Below are 20,516 nucleotides of genomic sequence, written 5' to 3' on the forward strand. Positions count from 1 at the left end.
AGTTCCAGAGCAGCCTCAGAAACTTAGCAAAGCCCTAAGCAACTTAATGAGACCCTCCCTGTCTCAAAAAAGAGCTGGGATATGGCTCAGTGGTAAAGTACCTCAAAAGGAAGGAAGGAAGGAAGGGAGGGAAGGAGGGAGGGAGGAAGGGAGGGAGGGAGGAAGGGAGGACTCAAAACCCAAACCAACAAACATGCATCCCTGAATGCTATATATGTTGGTAAAGAGTAATGCTGAGACCCAAACAGTAACATAGTAGAATGATAGCAGGTAGATATTCTCACAAGGGACAGAAAGATGATTGTAGCTGAAGGGACAGAGGTGGAGAAAGTCTGAGATCCTTCTTGACGCACACCACAGTGAACAACAGCTCCTGCAAAGCTGTGACAGTTCTAATGTTTTTTGTTTTGTTTTTTAATGGTAAGTTCTTTTTAAATTTTATTTTTTACTCTTATTTATCTTCTGCAGTGCTGATGATCAAATCAAAAGCTTCAAGCATAGCAGGTAAGAGCTCTACCACTGAGCCATATCCCCAGTCCATCAGTTCTGGCTTTTTAAATTCAAGGCAGATGATGACTTCATATATTCCTGAATTAAAAATTTTCAGATTCAAAACAGGCAAATAAAATATATTCACAGTAGAATTATTACTCTTATCACCAACTCTCAAATCAAGAAAAAAACATTAGAGGGCTGGGGTTGTGGCTCAGCGGTAAAGCACTCTTCTAGCACATTCGAGGCCCTGGGTTCGATCCTTAGAGCACCACATAAAAATAAATAAATAAAATAAAGGTATAAAAATGCATGTTTATTTGGGATATTTATAGTAGCAGACATAGTTAAACAAGTCATACTGACATCAATGTTAATTTAAAAATATATATCAGTGACTCAAGGGTATAAATACAATACTTTATGTTTGACAATGTGATGTTAACATGAGACATTATGTATATACCAAACCACATTAGCATTCAAAGGGACCTTAAAAATCTTTGTCTGGTATTTTTCAAACTGCAGATTATATCCCATTAGTAGGTTATGAAATCAATTTAGCAAGTTATAATAAAAATTATTTTTAAACAAAACACAATAATATATAAAATATAAAAGATAAAGATGGAAGTATTTATTCATGAAACTTTTGTTTACAGTTTTATATATTTACATACACACAAACTTCTATGCATACATGTGTATACTGTATATGTACTTCATTATGTAAAATGCTTAACAAATTCTGATAATGTGGACCTCTCCAGGTGACGCATGGATATCCTCTTCACTTTCCATCAAAAGTAATGACATAAATGACACTGGCTGAGTGTGTGCTTTGGGTGAATGTCCCAACTCTTCCCATATATAGTAATCTATAGCATCCTTATACCAAGTCTGAGACAGGTCTATTATCATTTACATCCTATACATGAGAAAACTGAGATAGAGGCTGAGTAACATGAACAGAGTCACCTGCCAGCAAGAACAAAGGTGGATTTCATTCCAGTGGACTCCAGAAGGTAAGTACCTCTCCTGGCTTCTATATGTACCCTCACAACAAAGCCTATCCCACTGTCCAAGTCGCAGTGAAGGTTAGCAGAGCCAGTTCTAGGCTACAGATACCATTTCCCAGTCCTATGTTTTCCATTATACCTCACGAACAGTCAAGTGAAACAAATTCAAAATAAAAGATACATACAAATATATTTGAAAGAGAAGATATTTATTTACATCACTATTTTCTTTTTACAATGCTTCCACTTTTTAAATAGCAAAATTTTGCAAGAAATCAGTTCTAAATTATTGAGATATTTTAACAAAGAAATTTTTTCCCTATGATTTTTATTTACAATTGTTTAGAGTTTTGGAACTGCATAACATAATTGAGACCTCTTATTCAAACTTTGCATCATTCTCAAAAACTTTTGGTTTAGGAAATTATGTTTTTATCATATCCTTGGCAGTTCAGGTCCTTCAGAAATATGAACCAGCTTCATAAGTGATCCACATTTTGGTTGCAGGCTGAACCTATCTGACACTTTTTCATGGCAAGTGAAAATATTTTGATGTTTTTAAATTGCTTTGATTAAAACTTTCTGGAGCTTTTCTATAACTGTGTGTATGTTCTGCGCACACCTTGGAATTATGAAGAGGGACGATCTCCAATGTGGCCAACCCTGAGACTCATAAGAGATTGAGACCTTTACTGATGCAGATATTGGTGCATTTTCCTCTCTGGGGATGGTCATATTTGAGATGCTTAATTTTCCTTTGATACTGTCCAGGAAAATCACTTATTTTGGAAAAACTCACCATTCATAAAATGATTTTCAACAATGACGTCCTTTCATATCACACTGACAGATTTCAAACATTTATTAGTGAAACTATAAGAGGATGATTTTCTTAATATTTTGAACATGAGTTCCTCTGAATAGTTGGTATACCATCCGTTAAAAAATAGAACAGATTAACTGATCAAAGCTACAGGTTACAATGAAACACTCTGCCTGACTCCTCTGTGTAAGAACAGCCAAGGGCTGGCCTTGAGCATCACGCAGCAGCAATAGAAGTATCATCCATGAGTCGACCCTGTGGCTTTAAAGTGGGATACACAAAACGGAATTACAAAGTAATAATGACAACAGAAACTAATTCTAGGAACCGTTTTTCAAAGACAGAATAAATGTGCATAAGTAAAAATTGTTACTCTTCTTTTAACCCCACATCTTTCTTCACTTGAGCCTAAGGTGGCAACTGCATAGCCAGGTGCTGCCCCTCTGTCACCAATGGCAACATCACCAGCTGACCAAGTATTTTGACCTGCTTGGTCTACTTCAGTCAGTCCTTCTCTTTCAGCCTTGTGATCTAACAGCTCCATGAAACAGAACCTAGTTACCATTCCTGGTCTAATTGATAGTTTTATTTTCTCTCTTGCTCAAGGCCCTCCTATGTCTCAAGCTTTAAAAGTCAGCCAAGAATCTAAGATGATAGACAAATTTCTTTTGGGGATTCAAGATCTTCAAATCTCCTCTTTGAGAAAAAAAAGCAATTTGCAATGAACTCTAGAGTAACCTAACAATATAAACTACAAAGACAGAATACTCAGATTAAAACCAAAAATTTCCTTTTCTCTAAGGCTGCTGATTGAACAAAATTTAAAAACATTACACCAGAAAAGTCAAGACTAAGAATTAATAAAAAATATCATAACTTTTTGTTTTGTTTCATGATGCTAGGATCAATATAACTGAAGTTGTAAAATTTGAAGTTGTAAAATCTAGTATCTAAAATAAGTCTTGTGAATACTTTTATCATTTATAAGTAGTAGACTTTATAGGAGAAACTCTGAGAGACAGTGATCAAAAAATGAAAGACAATAATATCACAACTTCACAAACAGAATGATTACCGAGAGATTCCCTGAGGCAGTGAACGTATGTATATACTTCTTTGTGTGTACATGTACGTACATGTCTGTGTGTGTATACATACACGAGTACATGTAAGTATAGGTCTTCAACACTCAAGGCAGGAATGGAATGAGTAAAAGAATAGGTCCTTAGTCTTATTCTTCACTTAATTTTTTGGTCTTGATGAAGGATGCTCAGTTTTAAAGACAAAATACTACTTCACCTGGTTAAATCCTTGCCAAATGTAGCTATGGGACTAAAGATGAGAATATTTTGCAATCAGAAACTGAATTTTTTAAAGGAAGAAAGATAATGATCCCATCTTGCTCTAAAGACCACTAGCCAATAAGGTAGCCACTAATCACATTTAGCTATTGAACACTGAAGTGTGGTTAATGCAACCAAATCATTTTAAAATTTAACTTACTTTCAACTAATTTTATTTATATTTCAACAGTGGCTAGAGGCTACTATATTGCACAGAACAGCTCTAAAGTTACATAAAAGTGTGGGATGTAAAATTTTAGTTACTGATTATTTAATAAGTGAGAAAGGGTAATCCTCAGTCACTGACTCTAGTGTGACAGGTCAAAAATATGTTTTAATTAACAAAAATTATAGATATTTATGGTGTACAAAATGTTTTGAAATACACATACATTACGGAATGGCAAAAAAATTTTAAGTTTCCCCAACTGATAAAGGAGTTGGCTCTGAGGACTCAAGTCTACACTTGCAGCAGCAGTAAAGTTACTAGAATGTATTACTTGTATTTAGAGAAGAAATCACAGCAATTAGAAAAGGGGATGTTTGGTGGGTATGGTGGTACACTCCTAAAATCCCAGCTACTTGGGAGGCTGAGACAGGAGGAAACCAAATTCAAGGCCAGCCTAGGAATTTATCTAGACCTTGTCTCAAAGTAAAAACAACAACAATAACAACAAAAAAAACCCCCAAAGGAACTGGGGAGAGGTAGGTAGTTGTAGAGTGCTTGAGACTATGGATTCAATATCTAGTACCACAAGAAAGAAAGAAAGAAGGAAAACAGGGGCATGTTTGTTATGTTAAAACTTAGAAATGTTATTTTCTGGAAACTTCTAAAAATGAATTTAAACACTAGCCAGAAGAGGTTCATCATGAGAGAAAACCAAAAGACTGAACTAGCATTAATTTGGATTAGGTTTGGGTGCACTGGGCACTATAGAGAAAGAAACACAGATTAATTGATGGAACCAAAATCTCTACTTATCAGTATGAATGACTCTAGCACCTCAAACAAATTATTTTTGTACAGCTAGAATATGATCAAGTCTGTGTACTGACACATATTTCCACAGTCATTACACTACTACTTCTGAGTTTAGAAACAGCAAAGTTCAAAAAGTAAAACAACTAAAAGGCCTTTCAGAGACAATTCATTCCCATAACACTTCCCTATCTAGTAATGAGACTTTTCTCCTTTAGAAAGATACTAGATGTGAAAGTGAGCAATGGCAATGGAAGTGTCTTCAGAATGTGATCAGGAGAGAATGTCTGAACCACTACTGTTTAAACACAAGGAGATCTGAAACTGAGATTTTTCTTTTACTATTGAAAAGTATAGTGTGGATAGGAGATTGGAAGGATTAATAAAATCAGTTTTTTTATAGATACAAAAACATTGTGTAAGTGTGGAAAGACAGAAGCAAGGGAAAGTATGCAGTACACATTAACAAAACTTAAACAAGAGAGACTAAAAAGGAAGTAATGAGCAATGTAACTCATCATTCCAATAGTGGTATAGATTTAAAAGACACACAAGATTCATATATATTCGTATAAATGGAGATACAGAGATTCCCTCAGATGCATCTGGGAATCTAATTTAGGTATCTGGGAACAACTTAATCAGAGATGGTATGCTGAGCTAAATAAACACCTGTCCTGCCCAATTCACTCTCCCACGCTATGACCATCCTGAGTATTCTTTTATTGCAGGAGCCTGGAAATTGTGTTAATTTTTAAAAATCAAAATATTAAACCAGGGTATAGTTTCTGACAGATGATGATTTTCAGAAGAGACTCCAATACAATATTAAAGACTTAGAATCAGGTAAGTTTAGGAATATTTAGAAAGTTAATCATTTGATTAAAAACTAGTTATGAACTACAACTTTAAAAGCATGTTCAAGGATACCATAAAGATAAATCATCTAATGATATAAAAACCTTTGAAATCAGATTCTCTAAAAATAATAACTTTTTACAAAAATAAATAGCAATGTTGCCAAATTCATGTAATAAAAGTCAAAATGGTCACTGCTGGTCTCAAAAGATTCAGTGAAGTTACATGAAAAATGTCTTTTTGTCTGCTTTTAAGAGTGAATATAAAAGATAGAAAATTTATAAGCCTTACCTTTACAAAAATACTGGTAGGTATAAAACGCCTGAGCAGCTGATTTGTGAAATTAGGAAATCTAAGCAAGTTGATGTTGAGAGATGGCAGTTGCTGGTATCCGGCCATTAGAGGGTAGAAATTATATAACATTTCCTGTTCAGTTCCAGGTAGAATACGTAATCGAATCTAATCACAAAAAGTTACAAAAAAATAATCAAGAACACATACTTGCAATATATTTACATTGTTACTCTTCGATTATTTACAAAAGTTGAACACTTAAATCCTTCTGGGTAAAACATTTACTCCCTCTTCTATTCTATCTTCCAGATAGATTCCCAAATATAGGATGAATTAATATGCAGTTAGAACAAGGTGGATAGGAAATCATGTGCATGACTTCTCAGTTCCTACTAAGATTTAAAGGTAACTTATACCTGCTCAAGAATAAGAATAGTAGTAGGTTACTATTTTATGTCTTAGATCATATAGATTTTGTTATAGAATAATGTTAGAAAGTGTCTATTTGTAAATACTACGTTAACATAACATAAACAGCTACTTCTCGGATTTTCTTTAAGGGATTTTACCATTGTATTAGAGTAAATAATTTCAGGGGAAAAAACAGTGTTTGAAAAACTTTAACAATACTTTAGAAAAAAATATGAACTTATTGTTAGCTTTATATTTCCTAACCACTTATAAGTAAATACCTGGAAAGATCAGGATAATCAAGAAAAGTTTATTCATTTGTAAATGAGAAATGAGTACATCTATATGTCAGGGATAATATATGCGTAGGTATTCCAAAGTAATATACTGGTATATTTAGTATTACATGTCAAAAATTTAAAATAGTACATGGATACATATCATATATCATACATAAATCTATTTCTCACTGGACAACAAACATAGCACCCAGAATAAGCTGAGCAAAGCTGATTAGTTAGGGCAGATGCTTCTAGGTGTTAAAACATGTTTGTCCTTCCAATTATGCCCTTATTAATAAAAAGTATTGACACCTGAGGAGTATCTGTGTTTCCCCTCAGACAGCGAAGGATAGCATTTTCACTGGAGTATAATTTTGCCTAAGTGTCATTTTAAAACCTAATAAACTTTTCCCAATGACTTACCTAAACAAATCAAATAGCTTAAATAATTTATTTCTAAGTATAGATACAAAATTGTATCTACACATACTAAAGGTAAGTAAATTCTATGCAAGATCAAAATTTCTACAAAAATTCACTGATAGTTAAGATAAGCCAGCTTTTAATATAGTCATGCTTCCAGGCCTCAATTTAAGTTTCTTTCTCTCTTTTTCACACACACACACACACACACACACACACACACACACACACATACACACACACTCATCAGTAAGTAAGAGATTTAAGTTTTTCAGAAATTCTAACATAATATATTCCAAGGATCTATGAATTTTTGTTCCTAAGAAGTAAGATCTTGATCTTAATGATGTAAAAAGGTAACATACCTTTGTAAGAAGTTAAACTTAATCTTTAATAGTGCTTAAAAAGTCACTACTGTCAAAACAATAGTCTAAATTGGTTCATTTATAAAAATTAAATGTCCAGGGGCTGGGGTTGTAGCTCAGTGGTAGAGCACTCACCTTGCATGCCTGGGGCACTGAGTTCGATCCTCAGCACCCATGAAACAAAGACACTGTGTCCACTATAACTAAAGAATAAATATTTTTTTAAAAAATTAAATGTCCAGTTCTCCATTTCCTGACCATACTTTTGTGCCTACATAAGCAATACCATGAAAGATGATCTATACCTGTTTGAGACCTGAGAACATGAAGGCATCACTGGGCTCCACAGAAATTTCCACATCTTGAACTAAATTAGTCTTATTTCGCAGGTGATACTTGACGGGTAAAGATTCTCTGACACGTCCAAATGATGGCAAATCTATAAAGAAAGATGACATGTTTCTCTTGGTTAAAAAAAAGAGGGCTCATCATTAATGAGTTCTTTTGTAAATGAATCTCATCCTGAAGATACAGTATTATTTAAATGAATGATATTACTGTGTTCATGCAAGGGAAGAAAATTCCTTGACTGGATAGTAGCTATAGGATGAAATAGGCTAAGAATGTGAGTCTTCTAAAAATGATCAACTTAGAAAGATTTTGGCCATCAGGAACTCAATTACAATTTATGACTAATTTAAAAAATCTATAAATGATTTCCCAAAAATCATTCCCATAATTCCTAAACCAGAATAAGCAAAAGTTCTGTTTTAGTGAAACTATTAAGCAAACTTCCATTCATCTGTGTACACACACACACACACACACACACACACACACACATAGAGAATTGAGTGTGTTTTATAGTTCTGCCATTTTATTTTATCTGGGATACAAAAACATGAAATGCTTTCTGAAATCGTATGTTATCCTTGCACAGAGGCCATGCTAATTTTCTCGGTATCATCCCAATATTACTGTCTGTACTGTTGAAGCAAATACTATATGATGCTTTTTCAAAGTTATTATAGACATCAATCAGGGTAATCAGGTAGTTGATAAAGGGAAGTTTCACTTGATAAATGTATTCCAATAAAGAAGAAAGGCATACTAGACAGATACCACATGCCTCCCGATAGAGCACAAACCATTAACTATGACAGTCTTGCCAAAACTTGAACCTGAGTCTGACCAAGCCTATGGACGATCAATTTATAGGGAGAGAGAAATATTAAAAATGGTACCATGCAAGCATCAAAATCCAGGCTATGGAGAAAAGAATAAATGATATGGTTTCTTTGACAAATAAGTAGCAAGGAAGAGGGAGAGAAAGTGAAAGAGCATGGTGGTAGTGGAGAAAGCAGCACTGGAAGAGAGATAATGGAGGGGTTAACAGTGGCAGGGAGGAGTAGCGCAGGAAAGAGGGAGTCAGCATACCTAAAGACTGAGATGGATAGGATGAAACTTATTCATAATTTGAAGTACACTAAACTTAAACTAGAAAACATTCAAGGTTAATTAAGAACATTTCAACAATGGAATTTCAGAATATTCATATATTCAGAATTTATTCCTGATTTTTAAAGTCATAATATTGGTATTATGATTATGTTGAGGAAAATAGCCATTACTTTTAAAGAGGTAAACTAAAATATCTGCATAAGAAATGACATCAAGGGTTTTTCTTTTTTTTTCCAAAATAATAGGGATGGGAAGAGCATGCAGTGCAGAAATGAAACAAGATTGGCCATAATCCACTTATAAACATCAGAAACTTTTCATAATACAAAGTTTAAAAACCTTAGAAGCTAAAAATACATATTATTACTGAATCCTTTTTATCAAGCAAAATTTGAATTTTTGATACCTGCATTCACATGGAGAGGGATATGTTCTACAATCACATGTGGCAGAGTGATGACTGTACTGATGACAGGGATGTTCTCCATGGCTGAAGTCCTACGGCAGAAAAGGCCATCTTTTAAACTCACATTTTATGTAGGATGTTAATAAATCAAATGCAGGGAACATGTGTATTAACCAACTAGTATCAAAGGAAATATATTTATCCATTCCCAAAATTTGACTAATGGAAGCAGTTTTGTAAAGTAAGAGCTTTCAGAATCTCATTTTATTTTGGATATTTCTGATGAATAATGGATATAATCCATGGGTGCTGCTGCTGCTAACAGAAGACAACCCAGGAGTTGTATCAGATTGGCAATCGTGAAGCACATCATTTGATTCAGTGATTTTGGGAGTAGGACTTTCTTAATGCAGGAAGTAGAATGGTGATTTACATTATGACACCAACTCATTTCATTAAGGATGGATGGTTCACTGATGGGCCTCAGACCACTTAAAGGGCACTGTTATAACTCACTAAAAGTACATAGTGGAAACTGAAAAATTAAAACGTATTTTACTACCAGTCAAAAAAATGGTGTTCTAACATTCACATAGGAGTACATATGTATAAAGTATATATGTATATAGTAACATTATAAAAATGTTCAATATTTCCCCCATGTTATGGTTAAGAATGATAAACTACAGGGGTGGCTGGCAGCTATGTGAATGCCAAAGAAATATGAAGAGTTATTTAGAGATGGAGCAGTTCACACTACACTACTACACAGCAAAAAGCAAGATGTAAAGCATCTAATCCTTCGTCAATAATAAATATATCTGTGGTATGATGGTAGCATGACAAATTAATTAAGCAGTGCTTCATTTGTTTTGTTTTTGGTACTGGGGATTGAACCCAGTGGTGCTTAACAACTGAGCCACCATCTCAACCCTTTTTATTTTTTATTTCAAGACTAGGTCTCACTAAGTTGCTTAGGGCCTCACTAAATTTCTGAGGCTGGCCTTCAACTTGCAATCTTCCTGCCTTAGCCTCCTAAGCTGCTGGGATTATAGTCACTGTCATGTGCCACCATGCCTTGCTTAAACAGTACTTCTAAAATGATGTTTTAATTCCTATCAACATGTAAATTAAATATTAATATGATAAATTCAGAATTAGAAGAAAGAAAAGACAAGTTGGATTTGTTTTTTATTTCTTAGTAAAACCACATTTTTCCATTCTTATTTTTTAAAAAGTTCAGCTTTAAGTTTTAATATGGTAAATACTGACACATATAACACATAAATAAAAGTTCTTTAGAATTCTCAATGATTTTTCAAAGTGTAAAAGTGTCCTGACACCACAGAGCTTGACAACTACTAGCCTATAGTTTTCTTTATATCTTCTGCCTTTGTCAGGCTTTGGTATCAGAGCTCTTTATGAGAAGAACCATTGGAGAATTTCTTGTTCTCTGCATATAACTTGTAACATGAGAATAATAAATAATAAAACCATGGGATCACATCTAATAAATGTATTTTTTGAAGGCTTGAAGGTCACTTTTTAAATTTTCTTCATAACACTGAGTTTTTAGGGGTAAAAATTTCTTCTCAGTTAATTTTGGTAACTCATAATAACCTTGTTGTGATCGCCATACCATTCAGATCTTCCTACTCATTACTCTGAATTGTATAAAATATTCCCTTTAAAATGATTTTTCTCACTTTTAAATAATAAATTATATTACATTTTAAAAAATATGAAAATAATTAAGGAATACTAAGAGAATAACACATGAAATATCATTTAGCTGTCTCCCAGACTAAGAAAGATAATAAAATGTACCTACATGGCTCTTTCCTACTTGTCCATCTTCCCCTCTAGAGAAAACCACTATTCTGAATTTAGGGCTGGGACGTAACTCAGCATTTGTGAGGCCCTGGGTTCAATCCCCAGTACCAAAGAAAACAAAACAAAAGCAAAAAACCACTATCCTAAATTTGGTATTTTGGTATCCATCATTCCCATGTATTTCTTTATATTCTTTCCAATTATATACAAAGTCCTAAGAAACATGTAGTATGTTTCATGCTTTTCAATGTTATATAAATACAATTTGTTCATATTCTCATCTGCAGCTTGCTACGTTCATTTTACATTATGATATTGACAGGTGCACCTCTGGTTCATTCACTTTCACTTGTAAGTAGTATTTCACTGCAAAAATGTACCCCAATTTGTCCACTTCCCTGTTGATGAGCATTTAGTTTTTCAAACTTTTTAACTATTATAATCAGTGCTGCTATGAACATTCTTCTCCATATGTCCTCTGGGTACAGCTCTTTCCTATGTCTGCATCATTACAGATATCTTCAACTTGATCTAGCAGTGCCTATTAGAATTCTAAATCAATTATTCTAGTATATTCCACATCTTTAGTAAACTTGGTATTGTTAACCCTTTTCCTTTTTTTCAAGCTAGTGGGATATGAATCTCAAAAGCATACTTTGAATTTGTCATTCCCCAATTACTAGGAAGGTTGAGCTTCTCTCCATATGTATGTTTATTGGCTATGTGGTTTCCTCTACTTAAACTGCCTACTCAAGTATTTTGTTCACCTTCCTGACAAATTACCTATCTTTTTTAATATGACTTATGGAAGTTCTTGATATGAACTCTAATCCTTGTGAGTTAAACTTGTTGCAAACATGTTTTCCCAGTTTGTACTTTGTCTATTCACTCATGGTATTTTTAGAGAAATGAAAATTTAAATTTTTTTTTACCATATGATTTTTTTTTTAGTCATACATGACAGCAGAATGTATTTTGACATATAATACATACATGGAATGTACATACATCAATCATATTGTCTATTCTATTCTGTTGCCCTACCTATCCCCCCTACTCTCCCATCCTTTCTCTCTATCCAATCTAATGTGACACACTTTTTATTTTCTTTTTCTCATCACAACATCATATACGTATTCTGTATAACAATGAGGTTCTCCTTCCATCTTCCGTGCAACTCCCCTTCTCCCTCTTTTTCCCTCCCACCTCTCTTCCCTATTTAGTGGTAGTCTTCTTCTCATGCTCTTCCTCCCTATCCCATTTTGAGACACCTATAGCACAAGAGTTAAAACCAAGAATCAACAAATGGGACGAATTCAAACTAAAAAGTTTTTTCTCAGCAAGAGAAATAATATGTGAGGTGAATAGGGAGCCTACATTCTGGGAATAAATTTTTACCCTTCAAACATCAGATAGAGCTCTAATCTCTAGAGTATATAAAGAACTCAAAAAGTTAAACAACAAAAAAAACAAATAACCCAATCAACAAATGGGCCAAGGACTTGAACAAACTTCTCAGAAGAGGATATACAATCAATCAACAAATACATGAAAAAATGCTCACCATCTCTAGCAATCAGAGAAATGCAAATTAAAACTACTCTAAGATACCATCTCACTCCAATAAGAATGGCAGCCATTATGAAGTCAAACAACAACAAGTGCTGGCAAGGATGTGGGGAAAAAGGTACACTCATACATTGCTGGTGGGACTGCAAATTGGTGCAGCCAATTTGGAAAGCAGTATGGAGATTCCTTGGAAAGCTGGGAATGGAACCACCATTTGAGCCAGCTATTCCCCTTCTCAAGACTATACCCAAAAGACCTAAAAAGAGCATACTACAAGGACACAGCCACATCAATGTTTATAGCAGCACAATTCACAATAGCTAGATTGTGGAACCAACCTAGATGCCCTTCAATAGATAAATGGATTAAAAAAATGTGGCATTTATATACTATGGAATATTACTCAGCACTAAAAAATAACAAAATCATGGCATTTGCAGGCAAATGGATGGCATTAGAGCAGATTATGCTAAGTGAAGTTAGCCAAACCCTAAAAACAAATGCCGAATGTCTTCTCTGAAAATTTAATTTTAATCAATCAAATTAATTAATCAATTTTAGACATCTTTAAGACCTAATCCATGTCATAAAGCAATTCTCTTATGCTTTCTGTTCAAAGTAATAAAGTTTTATCATTTACAATAAGATCTTTAATATACCTAGAATGAATTTTTATATTTAGTATACAGTTTAATTCCAAATTTTTCCCAAATGAACAGCTGATTATTCACCACCAGTGATAAAACAGTTCATCCTTTCTCCATTGATCTGCAATGTTCTCTCTGTAGAATATCAGTTCCATACAGGTATGGATCTACAAGTCTATTTCTAGACTCTCTCTTCCAATCTATTGGCTAATTTACACGTTTCTGAGCCAAGAGTGCTGACAACTATAGTTTTATAATAAGTCTTGGAATCTAGAAGGGGAAGAACCACCGCCTAGTTCTTTTTTCTGGAGTATTTTGATTATTTCTGACTTTTTTCCTTTCCATATAATTTTTATTTTCAGTACTGAGCACTCCACCACTGAGCTACAACCCCAGTCCTTTTTTATTTTTTATATTGAGATAAAGTCTCATTAAGTTGTCAAGGCTGACTTGCAATCCTCCTGCCCTAGGTCCCCAAGTCCCTGAGATTACAGGTGTATACCACCACATCCAGCTCATATGAATTTTAGAATCAAGCGTCCAGTTACACAAAAATACCTGTTGAAATATTAAAGACCTGTACTGAATCTATAGAAAAACTTAAAGAGATTAAATCTTACACAAGATCACTGTGTATCTCTCCCATCTACTTAGGTTTTCCTGATGTTTTTAAGTTATCTCCATAAAGGCAAGGCAAATCTTCTATTAAGTATAATCCTACATATATTAGAATTGTGGTTATCATGAAAACAATATTTTTGTTTTACTCTTATTTATTTTTTTTCAGGGTGGGGGGGAGATTAGGATTAGGCCCAGGGCCTCATACATGCTAGGCAGGCACCCTACCACTGAGCTATATCCCCACTCCCTCTCTTTAAAGTACATTGCCTAGAGGCTTATTTTTGACATATAGAAATATAATTGATATTTGTATATTGATATTATATTCAGAACATTGCCCAAACTCTTAATTCCCTTGGGTTTTCTATATAGACAATTATATTGACTATCAAAGAAGATAGTTTCCACCTTATGTGTTCTCATAATCCTATCTTCAGATTTAGTATGGCTGAAATTTCATTAAGATACAAAGAAATTTTATATAGCACAAAACTGTGGCAAACACAAATTAAAGTTTAATTTTCTGTTTTAGTCTGTGTTTTTAGCACATGACTGATTATATTCATATGATTTCTATTCTGCTTTTCAGAATGATAAATGACCATCACAAATAAAGTATTAGACTAACAAAGACACGAAGAAGAGATAGAGTAGATATTATATTTACCTCTTCCAGGAGATAATATAATGTCCAGTTGCTACTCCACCTTCATTTCCAACAGATGGGCATCGAAGACAAAAGCATTCACTAGCACTCTCTCCAGTCTGTAAGACAACTATAAGACAACTTTATAATCTTACACAGTGGTTTCATCTATGAGAGTTTCATATTTAAGCAATATAAAAAAGGTTTACATTATGAATTAAATAATATTTATAGAGACTTAGATAGTAGTGTTCACAGACATCAAATGACTTTTTCAAGACCACAAGGTCCAGTGTTTGTGCTAATGTAACAATATTTCATTATGATAAAAACCAGTGAGAAATCTGTGTGTCATATCAAAACTAATGAACAGGAGGAGCTTGGAGGTAGAATGATCACCACAGTGATTATTATTCTTTTTCCAAATCATTTCATGTCTTAAAAAAAAATTTTAGAGTAGAGAAAAAGAGAAAACATAAGTCACCCTTAAAGTACACAAAATGTGAATCTAAAAAATTCTGTTTTTTTTTTCTGAGTGAATATTCATTATCAGTACCACTCAAGTGGAAATGTATCACATATTACTTCATTATGTTCTAGTGTGACCAATCACCTGTTTGTTTCCTTTTGTTAATTTTATAGTAAATTCCTTTAGTGCTCATCTAAACCAAGTCTTCTCAACCTTTTAGCACTTCACAGCCTGCAATATCACTCCCTTAAATACAACCAGGCAATGTTGCCTTTCTGATGTCAATTTTAGGACATTTGTGAGTAAAACTCTGAAATAATAACAACACTCCCAAACATTAGGTTGTTATTGTTTTATGACTATTTTTTCTTTTTTGGTGCTAGGAATTGGACCCAGGGGTGCTTAACAACGTATCCACATCCCCAGCCCATTTAATTTTTTATTTTGAGACACATTCTCACTAAGTTGCTTAGGGCCTTGCTAAGTTGCTGAGACCATCTTTGAACTTGCTATACTTCTGCCTCAGTCTCCCAAGCTACTGGGATTATAATAATGTACCACCATGCCAGCATTTTTGTAATTTTTTAATGAAGAAGGCTGTGATAGATTGATGGAGATCTGACTGTAGATAAATAACAATCCATAGTGAAAAGGAAAAAACTGGGTTAATTTTTACTTCAATTAAGTTCTTTAAAGTAATTTTAAGGACTAACAAATGATATTGTAGTTTAGTAAATTTGAAAATGCATCAATTCAAATCTCTGGAAATAGCTTTTTTAAAAACCTAAGCTCTACCAAAACCCTCCATAAATTCTAAGTTAACCAAAATGATCACAAAATTTATTAAGAATGAACATATGGCAATTTGTGACACAGAAGTGCTAACACTATTCGTTTTGAAGACAAAGGAAAGAGCCATGAGCCAAGGAATGCAAGTGGCCCAGAGGAGCTGGAAACGACCAAGAAACACATTCTTCTCAAGAGCCTTAAGAAAGAATTCACTGAAACCAACCCCTTGTTTTTAGGATTTCTAACCTCCAGAATTTTAAGACAATAGTTTTGTGTTATTTTGAGCCATTAATTTCATGGTCATTTGTTATAGCAGCAACAGGATCCTAAATCAGAGGAGGTTCAAACCATTTAAAAATACACATTAAATGATGCTGACAATAAAGGCACTCTAAATGCAAAATGTTTTTAATGATAATTACATTAGAGAACATGGAAATTAGCATTTAAATAGAGAGGTCTAGAGACATGTTTGACCTCTATCTATTGTCATCACATAAAGATTTGATGCCAAGATCTTCACAAAAATCTAGTTATTTTATCACTCCAAGGGAAATTAGTACCTCCTTTCTGATGAGTTTTCTAAACAGAAATGGTAAATATGGAGACTGTCTAATCTTTCTGATGTCTTAAGAACCTGGCCTGGAGTCTTACAGTGAAGCACTCAATAAACATTTGTAGATTATTTATTTAAAGATACTGAAATGTATTTACAGGTCAAATGCACATGTATGCATTTATGTATGTTTGTGTGTTTATGTGTGTGGGGGGGAAATCTGATAACTGTTCATCTAATTTTTAATTTTAATCTGTATTTCAAATGACTGAATCCTGTAAGCAGTTAGTGCTCAGTGACTGAATTACCAAATAGACAACTCTATATTTGACTTTATGAATATATCATGACTTTTTTCTCATAATATTTATCCTTGTAAAACAGCTGAGTACACTTTTGCTTAGGTTAATATTCAAATTAATTTTATTACCTCAAACAGCTCAAGAAGCATAAAAGCCTAAGGTACGCTAAACCAGAGGTGTCATCCTGGATTTGAATCTGTTCTATGAAGTTTTAGTTGGGTGATTTAGGAAATTTATGTTCTACTTTCCTAAACATCTTATCCCATTTAAAATTACACGAAACAATAAACAATTAAAAATTAATAAGAAAAAACAACATTTAAAAAATTCAAATACCAAAAGAATTTCTATTTTACTTTTAAGTATGTTTTTCAGAATTTAACTTCCTCAGAGTAAAAATTTGATCTTTTAAAATAAGGAATATTCAAGCAAAAGGTAAATGATACTAATACTACCTTAATTCTAAGTGTTAAGCTTCAAGTTCCCTCATTTAGCAAAAAAAACAAAAACAAAAACAAAAAAACTCTTTACATTGCTAGCTTGCTCAAACACACACACACACACACACACACGGACACACAGGCCTACACACACACAACTCTCTGCCATTTAAATGGGAATAATCTGAAGTTTCACCTTTGTCCACTTGGGACTCCAGCTGATCCACTGCAGTCATAGAAGGAGCAAGCTGTAGTTCACTGGATACAATAGTGAGGGCCCACGGGGAGGCACTTAAAAGGTCCGTCATTAACAGAAAAGGGATGTCAGCATAGACCCTTTCCAGGTGCTCAAACTGTCAAAAACAAAGATAAAAGGTCTGTAAACAATTATACTAATCATTTTATTTCTTCCCATCAATTTCTTTCCTTTTCTTTTTTTAAAGAGAGAGAGAGAGAGAGGAGAGAGAGAGAATTTTTTTTTAATATTTATTTTTCAGTTTTTGGCAGACACAACATCTTTATTTTATGTGGTGCTAAGGATCGAACCCAGCGCCCCTTGAATGCCAGGCGAGCGCGTTACCACTTGAGCCAAATCCCCAGCCCAATTTCTATAACCCAAATGATTTCCAGTATGTATCACAGGAATATACCTTCGTAGAAACAAATTTAACTGCAACATCAAATGGAAAGACTGTTTCTATTGTTACGGTTTCATCCTGCAAGAAAATTCGAAGGGTACATTCAGTGGCTTTTCTAACATATTTTATATATTTAAATAAAAATTTTAAAATAGAAGGCATACAAAATACAATTTTTAATTGATCAATAAATAATCCCAAGCTAAACTTTAAGAAGCTAGATTCTTTTTCTTAGATGAAGTTTTTAAAAATATAAAGAAACCTGAGAACTATTTTTAGTAAGTTATCTATGGATAATTCACTCTGCAAAGTACTTTCTTCTATATGATTTTATCTCCAGATCCAGTGAAGCAGGATTTTATAGAACCAGCTATTAAGAAAGATATAGTGACTTGCCTAAGGCCACAAAGCTAGTGGTACCAAGCCTAGAATCTGGGTCTTCCTCTTGTGCATATTCTTTACCTCACCTTGATTCAAAATGACTAAAATAATAATAATAATAAATATAGCAACAAGAAGCAATGTGACAGACACTTATAATCACTATCCATGTTTATGCAATCATTCAAGGAAAAAGGTGGTATTATGATTGCCACTTTAAGATGAGGCTGTCACATAGAAGATATTAACTAAAATAATATAAGAGAGGATTGTTCCATGTATGGTGCTCCATAAAGTTATGAAAAAGAAATACCTTGTGGCACTTGCAAACAATTTCCTTTTCTTCAACAGTTGTATTGATCAGGTAAGAAACATACACAAGAAACATTCTTGATCCCACTGTTCCACAGCGAACATACAATGTTTTTTCCAGCTGTAACGAAGTGTTATAATTTAATATTACAGAGACTTTCTCCTGATACATTCTAGGATAATATTTCCAACTTTTAGAGTTTACTAGACCAACTGGCCAAATTCTTTCTCTTTATAGGTTGTTACAATATAACTAATCTAACTAATTCAAGTTCCCACTATGGAGAACCTTTAGTATACTGCCAAGGTATAAAAGTAGGATCATTACCACTCTCTCTCTCTTTAAATTGCCCTCAATTTCCCAATAAATTTTTGTATTTGGTTTGGAAACAGAAGTTGATGTGCTAATGCACTAAGTTACAGACAACACTTATTTTATACAACTAATTCTCCATATTAGGACCATCTGTTCTAAAATCTCTTGTATAAAAACTGCCAAAGATACTCTAGATATTTAAATATATAAAATGTTCATTAATTAAATCACAACATACTAGGATATGATGTTAAAACAATCCAGAACTACCTAAAACTTGCTACATATTTAAAGTTACAAACCAGATGATTTCCTCTCCAATCCCCAAAGGCCAAATTCACCTGTTCTCCTGGATGTAAGTCTCCAATAGGAATGTCAGTAAGTAAAGCCGGGTAGGAGTCATCGCATAGTTCTGTTCCATGAAGAGTCACATGAGTTTTCTGAGTTAAGTTCGCATCCTGTCCTAAGAGTGTTAATATATTGGGGTTTTAAGACACAGAGAATTTAAATGTTATCATAACAATCAATGCTTGATGAAGAGCCCTATATTATATTATCTTCTAAACAAATGTCCTACCCTTGACACTATGGCACTTATTTTACGATGGATTAATAATATCAAACTGAAAAAAATGAATGCTTACCTGGTTTTAAACCAGCAGTGAGCTTCACATCTCTGATCTGGGTCTTCTCATGAGATTGAACAGTCACAACCAAACAATACATTTCATTTGTCAGAGCAGGAGGCTCATGTTGCAAATGCACAGAAATGTTTGGAACTCTGGAAATAATCCTTTGAAAAGAAACCTTAGCTAAGCAACTGTTGGTTTTGAAGTATTTAAATAAGATATTTAAAAGAAACAAGAGCTGGGCATGGTGGGCGCACACCTACAATCCCAGTGACTTGGAAGGCTGAGACAGGAGGATCACAGGTTCAAGGCCAGCCTCAGGAATTTAGTGAGACCCTGTCTCACTAAAAACTAAAAAGGACTGGGGAGGTAGCTTAGTAGTAAAGCACTCCTGGGTTCATTCTCCAATACAAATAAAAAGAAGGTGATCTTTAACAATCTGCCTTACAAAGCAGACTTACATTGTGCTTGCTTGGATGATTATGCTGTCCCAGTGAACCTCATTGTCTGGAAGTTTAGGTCGTCTTTTGAAAGAACGAGCAGCCTGCAGGGCTTCCTGGGAGGAAGCAGCATCTCCTCCTCCTCCCTGCCAACTCAAAACCACACACCTGCCTGTCTCATTGCCCAGAACCAGGTCCACAGAAGTAATCTGAAAGAGAAAAGGTATGTTAGAAATGTCATCTCATATGTGTTTGTCACCATCCTCCTCAACAAAATTACCCTAAGAATGGCTACTATAAAAATTCACCCAGAGACCCACAGAGTAGCAGGAAGCAGAACACTTAATGTTTTGGAATGCTTAATGTTTTGTCTTAGTCTGGCTGGGACACAAACTTACAGTACTCTGAATCTCAACTTCTTCATCTTTGAAATTGAGATCATAAGCTGAATTTCAAGCCAGGAGACTGTACAGTGCAGTTATAATGTCAATACCTAGGCACAGTACTTGATATTACAGATGCTCAATTAGTAGATGATGAAGAAATAAATATTTAAATGACCACTTACACATCTACAACCTAGTTTCTAATTTCACAAACATTTTTCCTTAGAATATTTGTAGTATTAGCAATAAAATTTTTTATAGTTTGAATAAATGTTCCTTTCAATTAAATCCATTAACAAAATGACTCAAAACAGGATTACTGATTATGATTTATATATAGTAGAGTTCTTCAATTATGTAAAAAACAAAATACATCATTAGGGATTT

General features: G+C 33.9%; 1 protein-coding gene and 1 non-coding gene across 2 annotated transcripts in view; both read right to left on the minus strand.

The window, feature by feature from the left end:
- Positions 1 to 812: 812 nt before the first annotated feature.
- Trappc11 (trafficking protein particle complex subunit 11) overlaps positions 813 to 20,516 on the minus strand; it is a 47,540-nt gene continuing 27,836 nt past the window's right edge. Inside the window, exons 20-30 of the mRNA XM_026400592.2 lie at positions 19,765 to 19,952; positions 19,319 to 19,467; positions 19,016 to 19,137; positions 18,360 to 18,479; positions 17,678 to 17,743; positions 17,224 to 17,380; positions 14,493 to 14,601; positions 9,156 to 9,247; positions 7,594 to 7,727; positions 5,806 to 5,973; positions 813 to 2,595 (exon numbers count right to left, since the gene is read on the minus strand). Of these exons, the coding sequence (XP_026256377.1) occupies positions 2,551 to 2,595; positions 5,806 to 5,973; positions 7,594 to 7,727; positions 9,156 to 9,247; positions 14,493 to 14,601; positions 17,224 to 17,380; positions 17,678 to 17,743; positions 18,360 to 18,479; positions 19,016 to 19,137; positions 19,319 to 19,467; positions 19,765 to 19,952 (1,350 nt within the window). The 3' untranslated portion in view covers positions 813 to 2,550. The remainder of the gene's footprint in view (positions 2,596 to 5,805; positions 5,974 to 7,593; positions 7,728 to 9,155; positions 9,248 to 14,492; positions 14,602 to 17,223; positions 17,381 to 17,677; positions 17,744 to 18,359; positions 18,480 to 19,015; positions 19,138 to 19,318; positions 19,468 to 19,764; positions 19,953 to 20,516) is intronic.
- Positions 8,184 to 8,290, minus strand: LOC113191016 (U6 spliceosomal RNA). The gene has a single exon (XR_003301852.1). It is a non-coding gene; the product is annotated as a U6 spliceosomal RNA (small nuclear RNA).

Source organism: Urocitellus parryii, chromosome 14 (genome assembly GCF_045843805.1).
Source record: "Urocitellus parryii isolate mUroPar1 chromosome 14, mUroPar1.hap1, whole genome shotgun sequence".
NCBI lineage: Eukaryota > Metazoa > Chordata > Mammalia > Rodentia > Sciuridae > Urocitellus > Urocitellus parryii.